This window comes from Lissotriton helveticus, chromosome 7, assembly GCF_964261635.1.
Source record: "Lissotriton helveticus chromosome 7, aLisHel1.1, whole genome shotgun sequence".
Classification (NCBI taxonomy): Eukaryota; Metazoa; Chordata; class Amphibia; order Caudata; family Salamandridae; genus Lissotriton; species Lissotriton helveticus.
Window position 1 is genome coordinate 1,323,285,449 of NC_136068.1, and position 21,251 is coordinate 1,323,306,699.

The window sequence follows — 21,251 nt, forward strand, 5'->3', positions numbered from 1 at the left end:
CCTCAATGCAGTGTTTATGCCGAAGGGCAGAGCTGTAACCTGGTAATGAACCTTGCCTGCTACGAATCTTAGGAACTTTTGTGTCTGCTGCTCATTGGAAAGTGGAGATATGAGTTTTTGAGGTCAATGGTTGCCATATAGCATCCCCTTTGCAACTGTGATTTCATATCAAGTTGTCATTTTGAATCTTTGAGTGCTGATGTACCCGTTTAATATAGTGTGTTCTAAAATAGGTCTCAAATTCTTGTCTGGTGTTGGCACCAGGAAGTCTTTTCCCCTTTAACTTGCAGGAACTCTCTTATGCCAGTTTGCACAGTACCTCTTCTTTGGGATGACTGCGTGCCTTGAAGTTGACAGTTTTTACTTTTGGTTTGGTGGTTGTTTAAACAAATTAATACAATACCCATGCCAGATAATGATTAGAATCCATTTGCCGTATGTAATGATACTCCTTTGTTTAAGGGGTCCTCCTAACCTTCCCCCTACTGGTGTTATAAGTGGGATGATCCCTAAAGTCAAGTAACTTGCTCATTCCCTGTCTCTCACACAAAAATGCTGCCTTTCCATGTTGGTATAGTGCCATTGTGTTGATGCCCATGGAGTGAAGGAGAAATGCTCCACAGTTGGGTGCACCCCTGCTCTGGTGCACAAGTTACTACTTGTGTAACGATATATCTGTAAGAGACATTAGTTAGTATTAGATTCCTTACCTTAGAATATCCCCAGGCGTCAGACTGGATCCAGAAATTTTTGCGTAGCAGTACCATTGCGCGTCGTCTGCGGCTCCGCGTCCGCCGTCGGCGCTGTGATGACATCGTCGGAGTACTTAGACGCCGCCTCCGCGTGCTGACGTCAGTTCTTAGACACAGCTTTTCCGCGCCAGAAACGCAGAGCCATGTTAAAAACCAACACTGGTGCCATTGAAACTAGGGCCCTGAAAGGGGACAACCCTAACCCTAGATATTGGTTCGCAGAACGGGGAGGATGGGTGGGTCGGTAAGGAATCTAATACTAACTAATGTCTCTTACAGATATATCGTTACACAAGTAGTAACTTGTGCATCTGAAAGAGACACGTTAGTATTAGATTCCTTACCTTAGAATAGATACCCCAGCAATTCCAACCCCGGTGGTGGGTCTGCGAACCAATAATCACACCAGAAAGTCCTGGAGGACGGAACGGCCAAAGAAGCCATCCCTCCGGACTTGACTGTCCAGGCAGTAGTGTCTTGCAAACGTGTGCAGCGATGCCCACATAGCTGCCTGACAGATATCCTGTAAGGGCACACCCCGGCCTAGGGCAGTTGTAGTCGCCGTGGCTCGGGTGGAATGAGCCCGTAATCCAACAGGGGGCTCCTTCCTAGCCAAGGAGTAGCATGCCTGGATACACAAGATGATCCACTGGGAGATGGTCCTCTTGTGCACCACTTTCCCCTTCTTCGCGCCCACGTAACCAACAAAGAGTTGGTCATCCACCCGGAACTGGCGTGTGCGATCCAAGTAGAACGAGAGCGCACGTTTTGGGTCCAGACGGTGGAGCCGCTCTTCCTCTTTAGAGGGGTGCGGTGGCGGGAAGAAGGTTGGCAAGGTGATAGACTGCCTGATGTGGAAGGCCGTGACAACCTTGGGCAGGAAAGAAGGTTTGGTACGCAGCACCACTTTGTCCGGATGGACAGAAAGGAAAGGTGGAGTACAAGAAAGGGCCTGGAGCTCACTCACTCTCCTGGCAGAGATGATGGCAACCAGGAAAGCAGTCTTCAAAGTCAGAAGGCGAAGAGGACAGTTGTGAAGTGGCTCAAAGGGAGCGCACATCAGAAATGTAAGAAGCAGGTTCAAGTCCCACTGAGGCATCACAAACGGAACAGGAGGAAACGTGTGTGTGATGCCCTTAAGAAATCTATTAACAATAGGGGACTTGAACAAAGAAGGTTGATCAGGCAGCCTGAGAAAGGCGGAAAGGGCAGAAAGGTAGCCCTTGATAGTGCCCAGAGCAGAGCCCTGCTGGGCAAGAGAAAGAAGGAAGAGAAGGACCTCAGAAAGAGGGGCATTGAGGGGATCCACAGCCTTTGCTGTGCACCATGCCACAAATCTGTTCCACCTGCAGGCGTATACCGACTTTGTGGAGGGACGCCTGGCTGCCAGAATGATGTTACAAACTTCAGGAGGCAAGTCAAATGGCCTCAACTGTCGCAGCTCAATCTCCAAGCATGGAGGTGGAGACTGGACAGGTTCGGGTGGAGGACCGTCCCCTGCTGCTGCGACAGAAGGTCCTCCTGAAGAGGCAGACGAACCGGGGGATCGACTGACATACTGAGTAGCTCTGGATACCAGTACCTTCTCGCCCAGTCCGGAGCCACAAGGATGACTTGGGCCCGGTCGCGCTTGATCTTCTTCAGCACTCTGGGCAGAAGTGGTATAGGCGGAAAGGCGTACAACAGACCGCAACTCCACTCGCGACGAAAAGCGTCTCCGAGCGAGTGCCGCCTTGGAAATTCCAACGCGCAGAACTGATGACATTACGCGTTCTCTTCGGTGGCGAATAGATCTAACCAAGGCTCTCCCCATCGCTGAAAGAGGCCTTGCGCCACGTCCGAGTTCAGACGGCATTCGTGATCCATCATGCACCGACGGCTGAGCTCGTCCGCCCTGGCGTTCAGAGAACCTGCCAGGTGTTGAGCCACCAGGGTCACGCCCTGGCGTTCCAGCCATTGCCAAAGGCGAAGAGCCTCTTGACAAAGGATCCACGACCCCACCCCGCCTTGTTTGTTGCAGTACCACATGGCGGTGGTGTTGTCCGTGAACACCTGCACTACACTCCCCCGGACAGAGGGGAGGAATGCCTTCAGTGCCAGACGTATCGCCCTGAGCTCCAACAGGTTGATGTGGAGCCGGGTCTCCGCCGGAGACCAGAGGCCTCTGATCTCCGCCTCTCCCATGTGGCCTCCCCAGCCCTGGAGGGACGCGTCCGTCACAACTACGTGCTCCGGTTGGGGAAGGGAGAGGGATCTGCCGTTGACCCAATCGCGGTCCGTAAGCCACCACTGCAGCTGTCTCGCAGTGCCCTCCGAGATCAGGACGTGGTCGGATAGGTTGCCCTGATGCTGGGCCCATGTGGGATGCAGGAGGCCATCAGCCCCAGAAGCCGCAGCGTCAACCTGACCGAAACCCGGGATAACGGCAGAAAGATGGGAATCAGAGCCTGAATATCCCGGACCCGCTGTTCGGGCGGATAACCCGAAACCGCGCCGAGTCCAGAACCGCTCCGATGAAGAGGAGCTTCTGAGAGGGGCACAGGTGTGACTTCGGCACATTGATGGAGAACCCCAGCTGGTGCAGGAGGTCTGCCGTCGTCTGGAGGTGGCTGACGTCTGTCTGGGGCGAGCCCGCCTTCAACAACCAGTCGTCGAGGTAGGGGAAGACTGAAACCCCTAACCTGCGCAGATGAGCTGCGACCACCGCCATCACCTTTGTGAACACCCGTGGTGCGCTGGTAAGGCCGAAGGGGAGCACAGTAAATTGAAAGTGCTCGCGGCCAACCATGAACCGCAGGTAGCGTCGGTGGGCAGGCAGGACGGGGATATGAAAGTAAGCGTCCTGCAAGTCCAACGCTACCATCCAGTCTCCTGGGTCCAGGGCAGCCAGGACCTGAGCCAGTGTCAGCATCTTGAACTTCTCCTTCCGGAGGAAGCCGTTGACGTTCCTGAGGTCCAAGATAGGGCGTAGGCCCCCTTTGCCCTTCTTGGGTACCAGAAAGTAGTGGGAGTAGCAACCACACCCTACTTCTGGCCCAGGAACGCGCTCGATGGCCCCCTTGGCCAAGAGGGCCGTAACTTCCTCCTGCAGAAGTCGCAAATGATCCCCCGATACACGGTGGTTCTGCGGTGGCATGGCTGGAGGAGTCGCCTCGAAGGGGAGGGAGTAGCCCCTTCGGACGATTTGCAGCACCCACCTGTCCGACGTGACAGTGCGCCAGTGGAGGTGGTGATGGCGAACCCTGCTCCCCACTGGCGTCACATGGGCCTGAAAGCACGGACTAGGAGGGTTTTGAGGCGGATGCTGCGGGGGAAGGTGTGGACTGACCTCGCCGCTGCCCCCGACCGCCCGGACGGCGGTTCCCACGGCCGCCACCGCGTTGGGTATTGCCCTGCGGAGCGTGGCTGGCGGCGCGTGTGGGCGCACCCCTTCCGTGGCCACGAAAGGAGTGAAAGGCAGCCGATTGCTGGCGCTGGCCCGAGAGGCCCAAGGACTTGGCCGTAGCCCTGGAGTCCTTAAAGCGCTCAAGCGCATGGTCTGCCTTGTCGTCAAAGAGGCGACGGCCATCGAACGGCATGTCCATGAGTGTGCTCTGGACATCTGCCGAGAAGTTGGCAGACCTCAGCCAGGCGTGGCGTCTGACAGCCACCGTCGTAGCCATCGCTCTACCTAGCGAGTCGGTGGTATCCAGCCCCCACCTGATGGAATACTTGGCTGCATCCCGGCCCTCCACAAGGGCTTGGCCGAGTTTGGCCCGTACCTCCAACGGACACTCTGGCAGCACTTCCGCGACCTTATCCCACACAGAGTGGGTGTAACGTCCCAAGAGGCAGGCGGTGTTGGAAGACCGCAGGCCTAGACTAAGGGATGAGAAGATCTTCTTCCCATACTGGTCATACCTCTTGGACTCCCTGTCCGGCGGGGCCGACGGGAATGCGGTCTGGGAATTGGAGGCCTGGATGACCAGGCTCTCGGGGGTAGGATGGGAGGACAGGAAACATGGGTCGCCCGGGGCTGGGCGGTGGCGTCTGGCCGCGTTCCTATCTACGGGCGAACCCGTAGCGGGCTTGGACCAAGTGCCCAGAAGAACGTTGGTCAAGGCCTCATTAAAGGGCAGCAGAGGCTCGGCCGAGCTTGACTGCGGTTTAAGGACCTCAGTGAGGAGGTTAGTCCTCACGGCCGCGACGGGGAGCTCAAGGCCCAAGGCCTTGGCAGCCCTCATCAGCACCACACTATATGTTGCCCCCTCCTCCGAAGCCACGGTAGGAGGAGAGACAAAACCAGTGTCTGGAGAGGTGTCCAGGCCACTGGCCTCCCCCAGGTCTCCTGTCCAGTCCTCATGAGACTGACACCCTCTGGTCAGAGGGTCTTCAGACCCCTCCCAGTCCTCTTCATCACCCATCTCCTGATATTCAGGGTTCTCAACTAATGGGGCCTGTTCATAAAAGTGAAATTCACCAAACGACGTCTGGAGCGGCGCCCATCGGGCCGTCCCGACGGCTAAACAGGAACGAAGGTAGGACCGGGGCCGGCGCCGGAGGCGACACCTGAGGGTCCGTCGCCGGGGAGGTCGTCAGATCCACCGGCGACGAACCAGATCCCGAAGGAGGACCAGCGGCGTCGGGCCCGAAGGCGCCGGCGGCGTCGGAACAACTGGACCCCTCGGCGCCGGGCCCGAAGGCGCCGGCGGCGTCGGGACAATGGGGGCCTGCGGCCCGGAGGGTGTGGAGCTGCACGCGGCGCCCGCGACTCCGACGGAGCCGCGTGGGCGGTGTCACTCGAACCCCCGTCCGCATCGCGCGAGCGGCGGGGGGAGTTCGAGGAGCGATGACACCGCTTGGACTTCTTGTGCCTCTTACCTGACGACGACTTCGACCCGGAGGAGTGCGGCCTACTCTCGGAGCTGTGGTGGCTCCGAGCCCGCGACCTGTCCCTCGACCTCCCATGGGATCGGGACCGACTGCCGGAGTTCGAGGCGCCTACGGGACCGCTCCAGCCTGGCTTTCGAGGAGAGGGCCCGGCAGTCGGAGCAGGCGTGGTCGACGCCCATACAAGATAAACACACGCGGTGAGGATCCGTGACCGACATCAGACGGTCGCAATCGTCACAGTGCTTGAAGCCGGGCATCCCTACGGCACCGTTCGGAGTCCAGAGACTTCAAAAAGCAATCAAAAATGATCAAAAAAGTTAGTCAAAAAATGACTAGGGTTACTGCTTTTTCCAGATCTGCGCTTGCTGGCGCGGAAAAAAGAAGAACTGACGTCAGCACGCGGAGGCGGCGTCTAAGTACTCCGACGACGTCATCACGGCGCCCACGACGGACGCGGAGCCGCAGACGACGCCTACCGTCGCGCAAGGGTACTGCTACGCAAAAATTTCCGGATCCAGTCTGACGCTTGGGGATATTCTAAGGTAAGGAATCTAATACTAACGTGTCTCTTTCAGATATGTGGCGTTACCTTGGTGTTAGGGCTCCCTAGAAGGATCCCCTGAACTAGAGGGCTCCCATCGATCTTGCGGTCTCATCCATTTTCATGCACTGCAGGGACTCATCCACTGGGCTACCAAACAGGATGTCTCTGGAGAACGGTACACTGATAATAGCTGCTGCACCCCTGGTTTGAAACCAGATACCTACAACCGTGAATACTTTCCCAAGGTGATGCCTATACATAACTGCGTATTGGTAGTGTCCGCTGAATTTAGCGCTGATTTTAATCAGGTGCTTGCATTGGTCTTTCCCTCCAAATTACATTCTTAGCTCTCTTCTTGTACTGATCTGGGAATTGTTGCATCAGATCTTCTATTTCATTCTACTGTTGAAGTCCATACCCCTTGACTAACAACTGAGCTGCCTCCATCTCTGCCTAACAAAACCAACTGCTAGCTTTCCTAGTCGGTGGTGATGCCATGATTGCTGGTGTGTTCGCTCTTTTCTGAATTATTGTGACAATGATGGAATTTACCTTAAGGGAACCCTTGACGTACGTTGGGTACTGGGAATAATTCTTATACTTCTTTGCGATCCTACAGTCACCACTTTAGTTGTAGATGGCTCTCTGAACAGTTCCAATTGTTGATGTAATGCCCGCTTATGACAGGGGTTGCCCTGCCTGGCCTGTTTCTTTTCTGTTTGAAGAAATGGCAATAAAGAAATTGCAAATAAATAATGATGCTCTGTAGCTGTGAAAGATATCAGATCTTCCTTTCAGAGGCTAGGAGTGGTTCAAGTCTGATCCTCTACTAGTTTGATGCCATCATTTACTGCCGTCCTGTTGATTACTGCACTGTATGAGGCAATGACATACCTTGGGGATAGCCATTAGGGATATGTGTCTATTCCCTCCTCTGGGGAGTCTGTTTTAACACCCTGCCACCTTTCCTCAATTGAGCTTTCAGGGACGGAAAACTCAGTCATACTAGCCTTCCTCTGCACTATCTACATATATGCAGGTCTCTCCCACTAGCTCCTCTTCCGGTTCCAGTGGTTGCTGGAGACTCCATCTCTGCTTGTTCTACCTTTTTTATCGGTGTTTTTCAAGGAGGGAGAGTAGGGATCCTGTATCCCTTTAAGGAACCATCAAACTCTTGCTTTCTCTGTAGCACAGCCCCCATTTCGGCCTCAAGGCTCTTTCTTCTCCTCTCTGCGTCTTTGTTCGACGCTCTCTTTTTTGGAGCCAAAGGTTCTGGTTGTTGGAGCGCTTCTCCCGCCAATGCTCTGGATACCTTTCGGCGCTGTGGCCTCAGGTTTTTTGGTTTTTTGTTTTAAATCTTTTTTATTACAAACACCAAACACAAAGAAGTTCAGCAGATGTAACACTAGTACAGTTTGTAGTATCATCACAATTCTCACCCCATCCTACCCTCCCAAATAAACATGTCCCAGAACCAGACATCACCAATTAGAAGCTTGTGCATTTCCATGTTGACCATAGTCACAAACAGGGCCCTGGGGGTGTTGCAGCCCGCCCAAATTTACTCCCATTTGCGGGAGCAGCCTCTATTTTCATGCACCACTCTTTCCGCCAACATACACCCACCTAGATCCCGGTTTCGGGTGGTACCGTGGTTGGGTGATACCCTAGGATTTAGCAATGTTTCTTTTGCCCACCACCAGGAGAGTTGTCATAGATAGTCTAGTGGCTCTCATGGCATTAGTCTCACACCACATGTTCAGCACAGATTGCTTAGCTGATAATTCAATGCCTGTGCCTCTGATCGACCTCAGGCAATTACCACAACACAGTAGGTGTCTATTAGCAACCACTCCCAAAGGATGTGAAAGGTGCCAGTTTGTGTACAGCCCCCGTAAGCACTGGTAATGTCTCCGACCCATCCAAACCATAGTAGTTTTCGCATAATAAGAGCAGTGTAGAATTCGTAGCTGGATCAAGTGGAAGCACGACCGGATAGCCATATCCCTAAGGAATGCCATGGGCGTCTCCCATTCACTACCTTCAAAAACCACAACTCACTCTCACCCTTTAACTGCTGCATAGCATCGGAGTGTTATTAATCAGCTTAGTGAGTGTAATTGTGAGTGAATATACTTATCAGGAAGTCTGTCCTCTAGAGGCAAGAACTCTAGCAACTCCACCCCTTGGTAGTACTGCCTGTAGTGTGTGCCAAACATTTACATATCGGTAGACTTCCATTCCTTCAATTGGTATTCCTGTTGCAACAGAATGATCTCTCTCTGTTTCCACAAGTCTCCCGCCCTGGCGATTCCTATTAGGTCCCATTTGTTAAATTCCTGCTGGCAGTACAGGGATTGTAGAATAGTGGCCTCCAGCAATGGTGTCATCTGCATGATAGTGCTTTTCCTCCCTAAGATTCCTACAGCCTTCTTCCAAATCTATATTAACAGCTGTGTAGGGTCTGACCATTCTCTTTGCACCCTGTCATAGTATAGAGCTTGAGGGTAACTCCGTTGCCCCATCACTGAACGATCCATGCAAACCACCGGCTCAGACATTGGAGGGAATACCCATCCATGGATTACCAAGAGTTGAGCTGCCCAATAATATTTCTGGATGTCGGGCACCGCTATCTACCATCAAACTATCCCCTAGTAAGTTTGGACAGGGCTATAAGAGGTGGACCCCCATCCACAGAAGTGTACGAACCTTTGCTTTGATTGCCTGAAAGTAGGAGCTGGGCACCTCATAAGGAGTGTTTTGCAATACCTAGAGGAATCGGGGTAACATCATTTTAAATAGGGCTGCCCTGCTCAGGAGGGAGAATGAGAGCAATTTCTAATGGCGCATGTTTTGCTGCAATCTATCAAGCAGCAGCAACAGGCTGCGTAGTTGAAAAAGAGTTTGACTCTAAGTAATATATCCATAAGTAACAGAAACCTGTTGAGTCACCTTTCGTCTTACAGTCTGGTGGCAGTGGAGGCACAGGAGCTCTTAGGGGGTATAACATGGATAATATGATCCAGCTACGAATTCTACACTGCTCGTATTATGCCAATTAATAGTATAGTCAGAGTATCTACCGAAGAAGGTGATGACTTGTTGAGCCAAGGTTATCACTGGGTCTGTCACATACAGGAGGATATCATTGGCATATAGGGACATTTTAACTTCCCGCATTACCTCCCATTGCATGCCTTGCACCAGCGGGCTTTGCTGAATCCAGGCTGCCAATGGTCCAAGAGCCAGGGTGAAAATTAGGGGAGGAAAGTAGTCATACTTGGCGGGTGTCTCTGTATTATTTAAATGCCTTTGAGCAGCTGCCATTCACTTTGATCTGAGCTAGTGGTCCCGCTTAGAGGAGTTGAACCTACTGGAGAGACAGGAAGCCGTAACCCAACTGCTGTGGCCTATTTTGAGGGTTTCTGTCAGCTGGGCCCTTGTCTTTGGACCTGGGAGGCTCATTTTGTTTCCTTTTTACCTCAACTGCTGAACGCTTTGGCGATAGGCAGGTTTTGGAGTGTTTCAACTCAGAAGTTTTAGGCTCTGCTCTGCAACATGGTGTTACCCGTTGCTTGTGTCCCTCATTTGTTGGCCTTTTCAGTGCCTTTAACATTCTGGCATTGAGTGCTTCCTTAACATCAGAAAATTCCTCCCGCATAGATTTGTTTCCCTCTGGGGTTTCGCAGCTTCTGAAGAGTTCCTCCCTGGAATTGAGTTTTTGTGTCTGTGCCTTCGTGTAATGGGCCCACACATGGCTTCTCCCTTGATTTCAGAGTCTTGGGTCGAAATTCCAAACAGGCTTCAACAACCCTCTGACTGGTAGTCTCTTGGCAAACAGATTGCAGACCATGTGGCTGTCCTAATGGGAGCATCTGGTACAACTCTTGGGTGGAAAGGGGTGTGCTCCATACCCTCTTTACATTCTTTGACTGACACAGTAGCTGCCCTCATGGGTGCCTCGGAAAACTCCTTCAAGTTCCTCAGTTATTGAAGATTTTAACCATACTTGAGCATCTTTACACCATTTCCAACAAAAATTCCTTTCTCTGCTTCTTGATCCAGGGTTCGTGCACATGCTTCCAGACCCAACAGGTGCATGTCACATCAAGATGGAGCATACAGCCAAACGGTATAAGGTGATGCGCACGTAGAAAACAAAAAGCAAAAAAAATACACTATTCCCAACCCAACCATTAAAATGATAGAATAATGTACAGCATGTAAATCCATAAAATATTCATGTAGCAAAACCTTATGTTCTGGAAAAGGTTCAAAACATGAGGTGATCCTGGATGAACGACCAGGTGAAATGTGCCACCTTGTTTAAAGGCTGTGATATAAACCCATTATCATGGTGAGCCTGATGCCTCCCTGAAGAACGGAGTTTGTCTGGTGTGCAATAATGTTCCTCAGTAGCCATTCACCTTCATGGGTCGATGTATGCCTTGGTGGAGGCACTGCAAGTACTGGTGTCTGACTGTGGTGCAGCTGGAATTATTGGCCTAAGAGACTGCAGAATCGAGGGAGTCACTGTTGGTGAAAGTTGAGCATAGGGTGACACCTTCCATGAAGAATGATCAGATGTCCTTGACACATGTCGATCATGAGTGTCACTGGAAGTATGGCTGAGCGAGAAGGCTGATGGGTACTAAGCATCAGATGTGTCCAGTAGGCGTTGGGTCTTCCATTCTCTACTCATCTAGACAGACAGCCTTACTCATTCGGGCTCTTCGAAAAGGACCTAAAGACTATTAATTTCAAGCAACACTTCATCCACATGTAAACCCTCCAGATGGAAATTCAGCCTTGTGTGCCTCTATAACCCCTCTTATCTCCCTCCTCCCTTCTAACCTTGTTTAGCACAGATTACATTTTAGCTAGCCCCATATGTGGATCGCCAACAATTTTTATAGATACAATTCATTTTTTCAATAGTACAGAAGATCCTGTTGCAGAAAAGCTACTTGTACAATTAGATTTCATATCTGATCTGTGAATGAAAACTATAGGTATAAAAAGACTGTGCCTTCATTGTTAGTGTTCGAAAGCAGAGAAAGATACATAAATGTGGACAAAATAAGTATGAAACTAGGAGTAAAATTCCAGAGATTCTAAAACTTCAAACATTGCCATTGTTCCTAGAAAATAATTTCTTGTGTCTTTCCTCTCAAGCTGAATTAGGTTGCATTTTACCACATTAGAAATCTTCATATCAAACACACTCACTGAGAATACTAATCTGACCTATGATGTCACAGTCATGGCTAAAATAAAAACAAGATCAATTGTGTGCTGAATTTGTATATAACCATCAATACAAACTTTCAATGTGAGAGCACGTACGAGCGCAGGAGAGTAATTAAGTGCGTATTTAATTGAAAGTGCATGCACGAAAGAGCAAAAGATGCTGTTTAGGTGAGTGCATTTATACACAGAGCATGAGAACACTTTCATAGAAAAAAAACATACGGTTGGCGGAAAATTATAGTGTTCATTATATTTTCTATAGAATGTACTGTATATTGTAGATTAATTAGGTGTGCAATTTACTATTACTGTTTGGACTTAAGAAATTTGCCATAGAATTGTGCTATAACAATCCTTATTATATATTAAAATGAAGAAAGGTTGACATAACGTACCATGCTTGCCCACATTCTGGTCATGGGGAGAAACACAGTTGGACATATTTTCCATTGAGTTGGGATGTGTCCACTGAGGAAGGCGTGACTGCGACTGAGAACTGTCTTTCACGGCTAAACCACCATTGATGTCCACGTTGCCTACATTCATGTTTGGGTTCATTCCAGCCACTGAAAGGTGAGAGAACACATCTTAGATGTTTTAAATGCTTCACAGCAATATCAGAGGTCATCCACGTGGCTCAATGAGAGCTAGGAGCGTTAGAGGTCAGCAACACGACAACTTCAATAAGGATAAGGCACTTACCGTTGAAACTCCAGTAGTAGAAATAGTAGCAGCAGCAGCAGTTCATAGTAACAAACTTTAGTGAGGCTGTGAGAGCGCTGGACTCTTCAGCACAGTGCAAAAACTCACCACCATACATGCAGTGCCTCCCCTAATTACCAAATCTTCGCTGACTCCCACCACCAGGTTTTCCACCTGCCTCTACCCTGCATAACAGGTCAGTTTTAATATGTATAAGCAGATAGTGGATAAAAGTAAAGATAACATGCCAACAATGAAATCAAATATATATGGTAACGTTTATTTAGTATTACGATGTAGGAGCGGCTTCTGGTGAGGCTGTGTGTTTTTACTTTTATTTGTTTTAGTGCGGTTTATTGATTAGAGTGTTTTTTCACTGTGCTTTTAATTTTAATTGCACTAGTGTGCTCCCTACCTGCTACGAGCCTCGGTACTAGCCCCATTCCACCTCGGCTGCATGCAGTTTGTGTGGCGGGAGTACATGTGGCTTCTTCGTCCTGTCTGCTGGTGACTCACTTCAGGGGGCTGGAGGGGCGGTTCAGTTTTGCCGCTCTCCCCCATTTAGACAAGATGCCACCGTGGACGCGCAGCCTAAGGCAAGCTCGTCTGTGCCCGCCGTGCCTGGACGTTGCCAGCCACCAGACATGCTGCCGGTTATACTAGGGGTAGACAATTCTACTCTTGTGGAGACCATCAGGCTATCAGGAAACTGGTAAGCCTCTGCAACCACCCTCCATGTAATTTGCTGGAGGGCCAGTTCTGCTGTATAACATGCAGCTTTAGTTCCTGGGCTATCACATCTTCCCCTATTGCCCCCCACTACCTCCAGGCATACTATCAAACTCTTTAGCCTTACCCTCATAGAAGCTATGGAACGTCCAGCTCCAGTGCTGGACGTTCCATTGTGCAGGTGAGGTTCGAACGTTCAACGGCCGACGGCAGCACTACGGAGGTAGTGGTGCCGTCGGCCGCTGAACGTGCGCAGCAATTAAGGGGTTACTTGCCGTTCCTTAGCAAAGCATTTCGCAGAGGTGCATGACCTGCTGCAGGACGAACCTCCTGACGTCCTCTTTTTAACAGAGACCTGGCTTTCAGGTGGCTGAGCCAGGTTTAGCACTTCCCCAGGGCTTCAGCATTGCAACTCTCAACAGAGAGACAAGAGGTGGAGGTGTTGCAGTTATTTATAAATCTTGCTACACCTGCACCTTCGCAAAAGAGGGCTCGGTGGGGTGCGAGTGCATGCGTTTTGGTATCCCCTTTAACACCAATTATACTATGTCTGGGTTACTGGTATACCACCCGCCGGGGCCATCTGAAGAGTTTAGGGTAGCACTCAATGATGTAATCAGCTCTTTGGTTATGAAATCTGCCAATTTTAGTATCCTGGGGGACTTGAACCTCCATTTGGATATCCACATGAGCCAGAAACTGACAGTTTGTTAGCAGATCTTGCTGCCTGTCAGCTGACTCAACTGGTCCTAGGCCACACCCATTCTGCAGACCCCCTGCTTGATACAGTTTTTTCTAATCTTCCTGCCTTCACAGTTAATACTCCTATACCGATGAGTTGGTCTGACCATGATTTGATACCTATGACACTCTCTGGGGTACAGCCATCACTTAGGGTGGTCCGGGGTCATCATTCAAACGTCCGAGGCACAAACTGAACACTGATCAATTCCATGCCCTCCTTACTATGCACACTCTCAGCCTGCCTGATGACCTTGATGAAGCCGATATGGCTCTATCTGACTGGATTTGGCAGCCTCTTGACGCATTTATCCCTGCTAAGTGGTCTAAGAGTCGCAATAGCAATCCCAGTCCATGGTAAAACAGTACGCTCGCTACTATGCGGAAAGCATGCAAAAGGTTGGAATGGGCATGGAGACGGGATTATGACCCGGTCTTGAAGGGGCATTATCAGGCAGCCATCAAGAACTACCATAGGGCCATCCAGAAGGATAGGGTGGTCTATTTTGCGGACAAAATCAGGAATAGCAGCAATCCCACTAAAATTATTTTTTCTATACTTCAAGATCTTATAGTGGCAGGGCCATCTACAGCACCTTTGATCTCATCTGACCAGCAATATGAGGATCTTGCCACCTTCTTTATTAAGAAGGTAGAGAACATCTACAGGACCTTCCCCCCTCACCTCGATGACTTTAGGTCCTGTTCAGAGACTCCTCTCCACCAGACTCTCGCTGTCTTTCCCTCCGATCTCCCAGGAGGAGTTGCATATGCTATGTAGTAGGGTCAAATCGGGTTCACCTACAGATACGCTTAAGCATGATCAATTTTTAACATCTCTGTCTTTGCTCCTTACACCTCTGTGTCAGCTGATCAAATGTCCCTGTCCAAGGCTGTCGTTCCTAGGGCTTGGAAACAAGCCAAGGTGGTCCCTCTGTTTACAAAAAACACTTTGGATACCACCCAAACCGGAGAATTTTCTCCCCATTACTCTCCTGACGTGGGTGTCCAAGATCTCTATGGCTTACATCAATTCCATTCTGACAGGATTCCTGGAAAACAACAGCACGCTTGAGGCTTCTCAGAATGGTTTTCGCCCGGGTCACAGCACGGAGTCTGTTCTAGCTGTGAGCGAACATCTGAGGGCAGCCTTAGATGCCGGATGCACTTTGGCGCTGATTTTATTAGATCTCAGCGTTGTGTTCAACACAGTTTCACACCAGGTCTTGCTACAACGGTTGGAGGAGGCTGGAATCCAGGGCTCAGCCCTGGGATGGGTTGCCTCTTTTCTTGCTGAGAGAACCTTCCAGGTGGGGCCCCCCCTTTCGCCTCCCATATACATAATGGGAAACAAGCGGTTCACGAGGGCTCAGCGATGAGACCTACGCTATTCAATCTGTATGTCCAACCATTGGCAGCTGTGGCCAGGAGCAGAGGACTAACAACAGTATTGTATGCTGATTATACTCAGTTGCTAGTAGCACTCTCCGACGACTCCATGCAGGATGCCCTAAAGTTCCGGAGCGACCTTTAAGCTATCGCGGAGTGGATGTCTGCTAACTGCCTCCAGCTTAACGACAGCAAATCTGAGGTTTTGCTGGTAGAGAAAGATGTTGAGCTGTGGAGCGAGCGCTGGTGGCCGCCATCCCTGGGATGTTCATCTGCCCCCAAACAGGTGATCAAAAATCTGGGTGTATGGGTAGACTCTGCCCTCAGTTTCCAGGTCCAAACCAAAAAAGTTGCGGGGACCCGCTTTGGACTCCTGCTTGGGTTGAAACCATTGCTAGGTTTCTTCGATCCTTCCACTCGTCAAATCATCATCCTGGCCACCATCATGTCTAGGTTAGACTATGCCAGCTCTCTTTACCAGGGTGTTAACAAGGCTGAAATTCTAAAACTGCAGAAGGTACAAAATGTGGCTGCTAGAACTCTCCTTGGCCTTCCAAGGACTTGTTCTAGGACTAACGGCATCCGCAGACTCCATTGGTTGCTGGTGGCTAGGCGCGTCAAGTTGAAGTCCCTCTGCATTGCCTTCAAAATTATGAATCTCTCCTACCCAAGGATTCTGGCAAATCTGCTCTCACACTATCGACCTACCCACCAACCTCGATCTATGGGCCAGCATCCGGCGATTGTCCCACGGATGAGGAAGGTGCGAGCAGGAGGACGTTCCTTCCGCACTTTGGCAGCTAAACTTTGGAACTCTCTCACGGTCCACATCCGCAGCTTGGACAACTACTTGGCTTTTCGCAAGGCCATTAAAACTCACCTTTTTCCACTGACTTAGGATCTGCCCTATCAATCTCTCTGCCAGTCAGCGCTGGGACGCCCCTTTGCTGGGGCAGCTATGCGCTATATAAAACCCCGCAACGTAACATACCATAACATAAGTCCAGTGGTAGCTGATGTTTACTCATCAAATTTCACAGATCTGGATCTTGTCTCTATGCCACCCACAAACAATTATCAATCTCCCTTTTTGCTGCTGGGTGTCCAGAAGGTCACACAGGTGTCAAAGGCTCAGAAGATGCCCATGTGGCCACTTATGAGAGATGGAAATTCCAGTGACAGGTATCCACTGCACAAATACATGTTTTAGGCCTTCTCATGAGATATTAATCCTTTTCCATGCCAATCTCCCCTCAAGTTTTTCTAACAAGACTGGATACTCTTTTGCAAGGAGATCTACATGCCAGGAGCACATATAACATATTTCAGGCTCACTCTAATGTGGTAGGAATTCAGCCCCAGGGTTTCAATCTGAGGGTTAATACCAGTTTTTTGGAGACTACTGCAATGCTTGCTTTACAAGATCCCACTGCTAAAAATGGGCTGTACCACCTATTAGAGACAGAACCTCTGCCTTTTTCCCCCCGAGAGACAAAATAATCCATTGTCCTGCTTTCACATAATCATGTACTCACAATTGGCTTTCACTATTTGTACTCAACAATTATTCCCAACTCTAAACAGACTGGTAAATTACGACACATATAAACACACATACACAAAATCTGTGCTGAAAACATTAACTTTCTTGATATATCAATTTATAAAAAGGAAAATAGTATCTTGCACGAAAATTAGAGAAGCCATCGCTAGTAACAGCTTACTACATGCGAAAAGTGGGCATCTAAAAGCCCTAAAAAAGGAGAATCCCATATAGGGAACTACTCAAGAGCCCAGAGGAACTGCTCAGAGCCCGGAGGAATTGCTCAGAAGTAGTAGACTGAGGAAGAAGCAAGAAAATGGTAAGCCACTTCAAACTGAGGTGCTATCCGAAAAGGCTGCACAGAACACCCTGGATAAAGGTTGATCAAAAATGCTCATGAGAACTAACTGGATCTAAAGGAAATATGTAATGAGGGAAGCCATAGGCAGATTCATTATGGAATTTAGCACATTTCATTTGGAAATAAAGAACATACTAAGAAGTTGTTGAGGAATGCTACTGATGTATGAACATATGCAGCAGTATCTTCTATCTCATCCACAAGCACCACCTAGAAACGTAGCAACCCTTGCTGAAATGTTAATGACAAGTCATCTGGAGCCAGAAAAGGAAAATCTGGAAGTAAAGACTTTCAGCATGGCACAAAAAAGACATGTTACACATTGCATAATGGAAAAGAAAGTCATGGAGCATATTATGTGAAAGACTGTCTATGTGATGTGTGTACTGGAAAGCACATGTAAGGAAAAACTATGTGGACAGTACTAAATTAAGATTTCTATAACATACACCAGTTATAAAAGAACAAAGATGTGAGCTATCCCAAATCTAAGAATTTCTTGGGAAACATGCCGGTTATACAGCTTACTTGAAGTACTATCAAATTAGAGACATCTGAAAATGCCTAAGAGGTGGTAATGAATATGCTACTTACCAGTATGCATCTGTTCTTGGCATGTAGGGCTGCTAACATTCATATCTTAGCATTAGATCGCCGCCTAGTGTTGGGCTCGGATGATTGCACATTGTTGTCCTGGAAGAGTCTTCGAAGTATCCTGAGATAGGTGGCTCCTCCCCTGGACTACAGTGCGCATGGGCATCGGCTCCATCCCCAGATTGTTTTTCGCCATTGTGGCAGAAGATGGAGTGAAAAGTGTAAAGGATGTCCATGCTAATGAATAAATACAATAGTATATCTGCAGCTGCGACAGGCACCGGGGAGGAGGGCGGGCGATATGAATGTTAGCAGCCCTACATGCCAAGAACAGATGCATACTGGTAAGTAGCATATTCAGTTCGAGGCATGTGGGCTGCTAAATTCATATCTTAGCATAGAATACATAGCAGTCCCTCCATCAGCGGCGGTTGCCCGTGCCAGCTGCAGAAACCTGAAAAAGTGTCTTCAGAACAGCCTGTCCTACAGCAGCTTGCTGCTTGGAATGCACATCAACACAGTAGTGTTTAGTAAAGGTGTGTGGTGTAACCCACGTGGCTGCTCTGCAAATATCCTCTAAAGGAATGTTCCCTAGGAAAGCCATGGATGCCCCCAGTTTGCGTGTGGAGTGCGCTCTGGGGGGTATTGTTAAAGTGCGCTTGGCTTTTTGATAACATATCTGGATGCATTTAACAATCCATCTGGCTATCCCTGCTTTGGAAATCGGGTTGCCTTTGTGTTGTGGTGCGAAGGCAACAAAGTTGTTTTGTTTTTCTAAAGGGTTGTGTTCTGTCTATGTAGTACATCAACGCCCTCCGTACATCTAAGGTATGGAGCATTCTTTCCGCCACCGTTTGCGGGTTTTGAAAGAATGCTGGTAAGTCAATAGTTTGGTTTAGATGAAACTGTGACACCACCTTCGGAAGGAATTTGGGGTTAGTGCGTAGCACTACCCTATTTGGATGGATTTGAATGAATGGCTCTTGGATTGTGAGCGCCTGCAGCTCACTGACACGCCTCAGAGACGTAATAGCAACAAGGAAAGCTACTTTCCACGTAAGGAACTGGAGTTCACACGAGTGCAGTGGCTCAAATGGCGGTCCCATCAGTCTGGTGAGAACGACATTGAGGTTCCACACCGGAGCTGGCGGTGTTCTTGGGGGAATGACTCGTTTCAGACCTTCAAGGAAGGCTTTAATGGCAGGCACTCTGAAGACAGAGAGGTGCTGCCTGTTCTGGAGATAAGCCGCTATGGCGGATAGATGTATCCGAATGGAAGTGTACGCTAGATTGCACTTGTAAAGATGCAACAGATAGCAGATGATGTTGGGGATAGATGCATCTAGCGGGTTGATGTCATTGGCTGTACAGTAAACGACAAAAACGCTTCCACTTTGCAGCATAGCATGCTCTAGTAGTTGGTTTCCTCGCCTCCTTGATGATGTGCATGCACTCCGGAGGTAGGTTAAGGTATCCAAACTCTAGGACTTCAGGAGCCAGATCGCCAGGTTGAGCTGTTGTGGATCTGGATGCTGAATGTCTCCATGGTTCTGCGTCAAAAGACTTGGCGTGAGGCGCAGTCTTTGATGCGGCACCACTGAGAGTTCGAGGAACGTGGTGTACCAAGCCTGGCGCGCCCACGTTGGAGCAACCAGGATGAGAGTCATCTCGTGCTGCTTTAGCTTTCTTGCGACCAGCGGTATTAGAGGGGCTGGCGGAAAAGCGTACGCAAATTTGCCTGACCAGTTCATCCATATCGCATTCCCCTGCGACTGTGGGTGAGGGAACCTGGCGGCAAAGAGTTGGCATTTTGCGTTCTCCTTTGTGGCAAACAGGTCTATCTCCGGATGACCCCACTGCTGGAAGTACGGGTGGAGAACATATGGGTGTATCTCCCACTCGTGCATTTGATGGCTGTATCTGCTGAGCAGATCCGCCATCTGATTGTCCTTTCCTGGGAGGTGTTCTGCCATGAGGAAAATGTTCCTCTGAATGGCCCACTTCCACATGCTCTGAGCCAGCTGAGACAGCTGTGGCGAGTGGGTGCCTCCCTGCTTTTGAATGTAGTACATCGCGGTCATGTTGTCCGTCCGGACTAGCACGACTTTGTTGCACAGATGTACAATGAAGGACTTGAGCGCCATGAAGATTGCCATCAGTTCCAGATAGTTGATGTGCATCTTTTGTTGCTGCGTCGTCCATAGTCCCTGCACTGTGTAAGTGAGCACATGAGCTCCCCATCCCTGGAGAGATGCGTCCGTTGTCAGGACAATCTGCGGCACGGGCTCTTGGAACAGTCGGCCCTTGCAAAGGTTGTGTGGAGTCCACCAATGCAGAGAGTCGTATGCCCGACTGGTAACCAACACTAGGTCTGTCAATTGCCCACGAGCCTGTGTCCACTGATTCGCTAAGCACTCCTGGAGCGGGCGCATATGTAGCCGTGCGTGAGGGACTATGAAGATGCAGGAGGCCATCATGCCTATCAACTGCATGAACACTCTCGCTGGAAGCGAGTGTTGTGGCCTGAACTTTTGGATCAGAGCCTGCATGCTGTCTATCCTGACTTGGTTTGGCTGAGCCATGGCAGTCAGGGTGTTGATCGTTGCACCTAGGAACTGCCGGATATGCGCCGGCTGAAGATGCGATTTTGGGTAGTTCAGGGAGAAACCCAGATCGTGAAGAAGGTGAATTGTAGTCGACATGTCTGCGGCGCACTGTTGCTCCGACTTGGCTTGCACGAGCCAGTCGTCTAGGTAGGGGTAGACATGGATGTTCTGCCTCCTGAGGTGCGCCGCTACTGTCGCTAGACACTTGGTGAACACCCTCGGGGCTGTTGTGACTCCGAAGGGTAGGACTTTGAACTGGTAGTGCCTGCCTTGAATAGTGAACCTGAGGTATTTCCTGTGTGACGGGTGTAGTGGAATGTGGAAATAAGCATCCTTGAGATCTAAGGTTGCTAAGAAGTCTCCCTGGTTTAGCAAGGGAAGAATCTGCTGCAGTGTAAGCATGTGGAAATGTTCTGATAGTATGTACAGGTTGAGGGGACGTAGATCTAGAACGGGCCTGAGAGATCCGTCCTTCTTTGGAATAAGGAAGTACAGGGAATATACCCCTGTGCCTTCCTCCCCCACCGGCACGAGCTCGATGGCTCCCTTTTGCAGCATCACCACTACTTCCTGCTGCAATAAGAGCAAGTGCTCTGCGGACATAGGCCGTTGCCTTGGCGGGATGTTGGGTGGAGTGGACTTCAACTCTAGGCAATAACCATACTGGACTAGTTGTCGCACCCACCTGTCTGTGGTGATGTTTCTCCAGACGGGCAGGAACTGCTGCAGTCTCCCCCCGACAGGTGTTAGGTGGTCGGGGGGCAGTGACAGAGAGTCACTGTTTGCTTGGAGTAGAGGTGCGGGAGCTGTTGTTTCCTCTGCCGCGACCTCTGTTGCTGTTATTCCTGTAACCTCCCTTGTTCTGTTTAGTGAACGAGGATTGTGCCCCACCTTTTGAGAACTGGGATTGTTGACCCATTTGTCCTCTGGTGACTCCACGTGCACCTGAGCGACGAAAATTGCTGCCACGAAACTGTTGTGACTGTAGGGCCCCCATAGACTTAGCAGTTTCTGTGTCTTTCTTTATTTTCTCTAGGGTGGTGTCAACATCCGGACCAAACAGACTTTCAGGATTGACTGGCTGATTAAGAATTGTTGTCTGAATATCCGGTTTAAACCCTGAGATGCGGAGCCACGCTTGTCGTCTCAGCATAACGCTAGTGTT

General features: G+C 49.7%; 1 protein-coding gene across 8 annotated transcripts in view; it reads right to left on the reverse strand.

Moving 5' to 3' along the window:
* Positions 1-21,251, reverse strand: part of TNRC6C (trinucleotide repeat containing adaptor 6C) — a 992,178-nt gene that overhangs the window by 172,597 nt on the left and 798,330 nt on the right. For all 8 annotated transcript variants that reach the window (XM_078654625.1, XM_078654629.1, XM_078654624.1 and 5 more), the window contains one exon: positions 11,817-11,987. In XM_078654625.1, the coding sequence (XP_078510751.1) occupies positions 11,817-11,987 (171 nt within the window). The remainder of the gene's footprint in view (positions 1-11,816; positions 11,988-21,251) is intronic.